Raw genomic sequence first — 6,530 nt, forward strand, 5'->3', positions numbered from 1 at the left:
ATATGAATATATGACTTAATTTCATTTTCCATATCAAAGAATTATTAAAATATAATTAATAATAAAATTTAGTTTCTTATAAAAGTTTTTGAATTTCAAAAATTGAGATTTCAAGCCAGATTGTCCAATTGGTGCTATATATATATATGAATAAAGATTTATTTCTCCCAATTTATTTCCCCCATCCATCCCCCAATCATTAATTATATGAGGGGACCACAACTTCCAGCACAAAAAGACAAAAGAAAACGTGTATCAGTCATTAATAATGTGGGGGACCGCTAATTAACTAGGGGACCACTTATATTTGAAAAACTTTATAACTGATGCGCATAAATATGTATACTTATACACGCAAGTATTAACATCCAATATAGTAAATATTCATATGTAAGATATCAAGTATTTATTTAAACAATCTTTCTTATCACATACTCATTTTTTACACATTATGGTTTTTTTTTCTTACTTCAATGTCGCCCATATTTCTGACAATCTGTGATTTTTTTTGCGAATCTAAAGTCACAGACGTTTTCTACGTAATTTTCTCTTTCAAATGAGATTCATGATGAAGTACTTTTGAGTTGTCTGCTGCGCAAGTATTCATACTTAATATATTATATATTGACACCTGCACGCATATGCATCCATATTTACACGTGACAGTTGTAAAATCTATCAAATATTAGGTGGTTACCTAGTTAGTGATCCCCCACTTAATTAGCGGTCCTCACAAGTAATGCATTATGAGGATGAATACTTGCTCAACAAGATATGAATACTTACACGATGAGGTATGAATACTTGCACGACGGACAACCCGAAAGTATGTCTTCATCGATCTCATTTGAAAGAGAATATTGCGTAGAAAACGTCCATGGTTTTAGATTTACAAATTTTCTCACAGATCATCACAAATAATGATGAAATTGAACGGAGAAAAAAAAACCCAACTCTAAAAACGTGTAAAAGATGTGTGTGTGATGTGTCCAGTTTTTTTTTCAAAATAGTTGGTATCTTAGGTATGAATACTTGATATATTATATATTAATACTTGTGCGCATAGGTATCCATATTTGCACGCGTCAGTTATAAAATCTATTAAATATTAGGTGGTCCCCAAGTAATTAATGAAGTTTAGTTAGTGAATGATCCCCACAAGTAGTTATTAACTGGGGAATGAATACGGGAAATTGATTGAAAAATAGTTAGTCGATCCCTATATATATATATATTGTCATATGTTTCCTCACTTATTTTTGTTTTACTTGATAACCTACGTACGCAATAATAAAATATTATCTCATAAAGGAGAGATTGTTTGACAATTTTAATAATCTTCAAAAATAAATTTTAATTTTAAATACAACATATATTATAGGCATAGCTATGTTATCTGCATATATATTATATTTGTAATAAATGATGATCATTGGCAATTAATGTTTTTAAATGCCCGCTCAATAGTATAATATTATATGTTAATCACTACCAATATAGTTCAATTAATTTTTGCTATTTTAACCGTCTAAACTGAACTATTTTAACCGTCAAAAACCCGAATTATTATTTTTACCAAATCAAACAATTAAAGCGATGAAATGAATTGTTTTATCCACAATAAATTTAATTAATTTTAAATCGAACAAAATCAAACCATTCAAACACCTCTAAAAGCTTTCCGACATGTCTCTCATGTAATTCAATGTTGAGAGCGAAAAAAATTAAGAAAAGGAACAAATTTATTGGATGGATGGATGGAAAGGAGAAAGAACAACAATATAATATATACATATATAGATACATATATATTAGAGGAAAATGAAAAACAAGGAAAAAAAAAAAAGAGGCTATACTTAACAATTCTAATTAAGATTAAATTTTGCGAGACAACTTAATTATTTAGAGGAAAAAGCCGAAAATGGAACAAGAAAAGAAGCTATGATTAAAATTTCTAAATCAGTGAAACTACAAATTTCAGCTCAAATTAGTTTAGGCCCGCAGAAAATTTATTAGAGACTAATTTCGGTTGAAATTTGCAGTTCAACTTCACACCTATTCAGAGATGTCTATCCAATCATATCATATCATATCAGAAAAACAGATATTTCGAACCCATATTTTGATGCAGCCCAAAAAAAACTTAATTCATACTTAATTAACTATTAATTAAGGCCTAAAATATTATGGCCTATTAGTACGTACATATCTAAGAGTAACCCTTAGAAGTACCCTAGTTTCAGCATGAAACGGATCTGCTGCTTCTCCTTCCCCCATAATTCATGTGACTCGGATCTCCTTGCATGTTGATGTTGTACACTACAAAGACCGTATAAAGGAGAACGTATTTAAGGAGAGAAAGAGATGGTGCTAAGTTAATTATTTATTAATTATACGTGAAGAATATTAAACATAATTAATTCTAGTTTTGGGTATATTTGATATATAATAAAGTTATATTGGGTAGATATGTGAGTTATTAGATTTTAGATGGTAAATACGTAATTATAGAAATTTAGATGGTAAATACGTAATTTCACAGTTTTTGAGTGGCATATATGAAATTCTCCCTTTTAAATTTGCAAATTATACAATTTCAAATTTCATTTCCGTAGAGCAATAGACAATATTACAACTCTAGTAAATAAGGAAAATGTCAGGTCTCTTAACTAAAGAGTCAAAACAGCAAAGATTGACCAATGACCAGTAATGCAAGAACGGAACTTGTATTATTTTTCTTATAACAAATATTTCATACTTGACAATGCTTTATTTTGATTTTTGACAAACCTTGACAATTTTAAAAAAATTGAAGTTTAAATTTAAAAGCATAAAAATAAAACCGCTAATGCATGGCATTTTATTATAAGCAACCAATTCATCACAGAGTTCAGTAAAAACACACCAACAAAAACAAGAAACAATGAACGTGTATCCAGAGCAAAAGGGTCAATTTGGTATCCTCTTACATTGAAGTAAAAAAAAAAAATTAGTAGCTAGACGACCAATCAGCGGCACTGCCGACACGGGGAATGTTACTTGTCCTCTTGGTTTCTTTCTTCGTCTCAGTGTCAACCTGATAATTGGCCCCACACACCTGGCCCTGACTGTCGACTCGAGGCATTGCTTTCATCTCCTTACTCGGATGCTCAAAGCTTTTCAATCCCCCATTTGTTGTGAAGTAACAACCTGTTCAGGAAATGAATAAAATTTATAGCTTAATGAAATTCAAAGCCTGTTTGTGGCCTACATTATTACAATATGAACTCTTTTTTTCAAATAACACCAAAATGTTTTGTTTTCGGTAAACAACATGCATGTTTAATGGAAAGGATTGACAAATTTACCCCACCGATTGGCAAACTTTTTTATGAAAGCAATGCCATGTTAAATTCAAGTAAAACAGTAAAATATTACAAATTAATTTGCTATCCAAAACATCAGTAATTAATAACAGACATTGAATCATCTCTTTTCTTCACACGGCTGTTTCTTGAACTAGTAGGTAACTTTTAAGGGCAATTAGCCATTATAAGTTAGCTGTGGCTAACAACTAATAGATAAATAAAAACATCAATTCTAAAGATATTGGTGTTGATTTCAGTGGAATAACAAGGACAAACAAAAACTCTGTATTTAGTAACTGTCATGATATAATGAATGTTTCCTACCTTTGGGGAAAGGAGCAAAAGATTTGCCACAACTTTTCTTGACAATCTCGACATCGTTAGACAGTATCAGGTGGTCCTCAGAATCTGTGCCCCAGAAAAACGGCACACTCCCATCTGCATCCTACAGTTACAAATATATAAATCACTTTTTTGTACTGGTACCTTACCTGAGATTAGCACCAATCTTACCGTATATGATTTACTCAAGTGCTGGACTGGTCAGGTTTGGTACCAGTATTTACTATTTGTAGAGTAAACCCAATTTATTATTTACCTGACAAAGACCGAGTCCATATCCTATCAAGTAACTCAAAGTTCGAGTTCAGATGTGGACCATCCGAACAGAATCCGGGCCAATCCGGCCCGAGGTGGAATGCAAGGCCACTTTGATATCCATGCCAAAAACCAATATGACGGTCTGGATCTAAACTCAAATTTAAGTTACTTTAGGCGATATGAATTCCCAAGGACCTTACATAAGTAAGACATCAAAACTTCTCTGTGAATTTTCACGGACATACCCCAATAACAAACAATGCACTTAAAAACAAACCGGGCATTTTTAAAAAATTGACCTCCGCAAAGGGTATAGAATACAGGATAATCCATTTCAAAGGATTGAATATTTACATGTTGAGCTTTTTTGAAACTGCAATAACATATGTAATGCTCTATATTTTGCAATTATCTGATATACTTACAGTGGCAATGAAGGTGGCTTTTCTGGAAGTATCAAAGAGAATGAAAGAGAATTTTCCAATAAGGTCCCTGGCAACATTGCTCGGGTGATATGGGCCCCTATCCCTCAAGGACCTATATGCCTCTATTAGGATAATCACTTCATTAGCGGTACTGTTGTTGCTCAGGCCATACTGTTGCTTCAAAGAGGTAATATTTTCTATACTCCCCTGAAACAAGCAAAATATGTCGTCCACGGCCCCAAATAGCCTGCATAAGATACATTTGTAAAATTGTGAACTATCACTTCAGGAACAAAGAAATTCAAGTGATAAATTTTTGTTTGTAGTAAAGGTTGGAGGCTATTTTATGGATCCGTATCCTCCCAGGTATCTGACTCAACACGATTGAAAAAGACGGTCCATATTTAATTTCATCCGGTTTATTCTCGGGATGACTGAGGGGCCAGCATTATTTGAGCTTTGAGATTCGTGCCAAGTTAAAAGGAACAATTTTGACCATCCAAGTCCGGTAACCTGAGAGGATGTGAATTCCTATTTAATACCCTTGTTACAACAAAGGATTTCCTCCATCCAGGTTTTGAACCCATGACCTCAAGTGATAATTTTTTGTTATCTAATTGAAACATTTCTTCTTTGTAATTTGTAAAACCAATGTATATCAAGCTGCTCTATAAATTTTGTTTTTAAAAATGTACTAGGTTGGCTTGATCTGTCTAAGTCAAACCTCAACATTATTTTCATTAATAATTAAAAATGCTAAAACTTACAAATAGAAATTGTCAAAATTCACCATAATTAATTAGGACCAACAAATTAGGAACAGATCAATAAATACTTACATGAATTACAACAAATAAATAGCCCCCTCACCACCCTAAAGTAACTCAAATTTTGAGTTTGGATCAGGACCGACCGATCAGAATTCGTTAGGTCAAATCAGATCGGACGGTCTGTATTCAAGCTCAAAATTTGAGTTACATTAGGGATCCGATTTCAAAAGGACGAGCCAACCAATTGCTTTCCTCAAAAAAAAAAAAAAAAAAAAAAAAAAAAGGCAAAATGAGTACCTCGGGAGAAAAGGGTTTTGATTGGAGGAATCATAGGCAATGGCGCCAGGTGAGCCTAAGCTAACAGTCACCGCCCCTTCATGAGACGAAGAGAAGAGCTGCATCACCTGGCCCACCCCTGCAACGGCCCCGGAATGGCCCTCCGGACTCTTCAATCCCTCCGGGCTCTTCGCCACCGTCTGATTGAAAACTGCCAACATCTCTGATTCTTTCTTTCTTTGTGTCTTCTGTTCCTGATTTCACAACAGAGAGAAATAATGGAGAGTGGAACTGCTGCCTAGGGTGGATTTATAAAATATGATGAGACAAATTTACCCTTGATTTTTAGGTGGTATTACTGGACGGTGTTCGGAATTAGAAAGTTCGCTCAGGGGTATTATTGGAACGATAATATCGCAGGGGACGTTTTCTGTTGCGAAACGATTGGAGATTCGGTGGTTTTTAGTGATTTGACAGAGATACCCTTGGGTTTTTTTTATTTCGACCTTTCTAAACTTATTTAATTACATCCCCAGTTTTTGTTTGCTTATTCTTCTTTTCTTTTTTAAAATAACTTATGTTCCTAAAATGAGAATATAAAATCATATTTAAACAATTATTTATTTTATTGGAAAATTCTGAAGGGTGCTTATGTAAAATTAAATTTTAGAGGGAAAGGAGAGGAAATTTTCTGGCTTTATCCATCCATTGGATGCGGAAAATGGAAAGGACAGTTGACTGCGAATAGTTAACGCCTTAACGGCACGTTGAATAGTTCGGCCTTATCCAATGTGCGGTTCACAGGGAATGCTGACGCGGAAAGCGTGGAAGGATTATTTTATTTTCACCTAATTTTAAAACAAAAAAGGGTTAAGACTTAAGACTCAAACAAACAATAGATCTGTGACATCTGTCAGCGTCGAACTGGACCGATTTTTTTATTAATAGAAAATAAATTAAAAAAATATTGGTCGTTTCTGAGTTATTTCGAGATATAGGTAGACCGAGACCAATTATCCCATCCCTATCCCGTTCGGCTTATACTGTCGATATATTAACCGGACGGGATAATTAGTCCCATCCTTTGGACGGAAGAATTGGTCCGGTCTACT

General features: G+C 33.6%; 1 protein-coding gene across 1 annotated transcript; it reads right to left on the minus strand.

The window, feature by feature from the left end:
- Nucleotides 1-2,837: 2,837 nt before the first annotated feature.
- LOC144555837 (stem-specific protein TSJT1-like) lies at nucleotides 2,838-5,707 on the minus strand. The gene is made up of 4 exons (XM_078304266.1): nucleotides 5,440-5,707; nucleotides 4,373-4,619; nucleotides 3,672-3,792; nucleotides 2,838-3,189 (listed from the first exon to the last, which is right to left on the minus strand). The coding sequence occupies exons 1-4, from the start codon at nucleotides 5,637-5,639 to the stop codon at nucleotides 2,990-2,992; spliced, it is 768 nt and encodes a 255-aa protein (XP_078160392.1). The 5' UTR covers nucleotides 5,640-5,707; the 3' UTR covers nucleotides 2,838-2,989.
- Between the last annotated feature and the right edge of the window lie 823 nt (nucleotides 5,708-6,530).

Source organism: Carex rostrata, chromosome 6, assembly GCF_964058835.1.
Source record: "Carex rostrata chromosome 6, lpCarRost1.2, whole genome shotgun sequence".
Lineage (NCBI taxonomy): Eukaryota > Viridiplantae > Streptophyta > Magnoliopsida > Poales > Cyperaceae > Carex > Carex rostrata.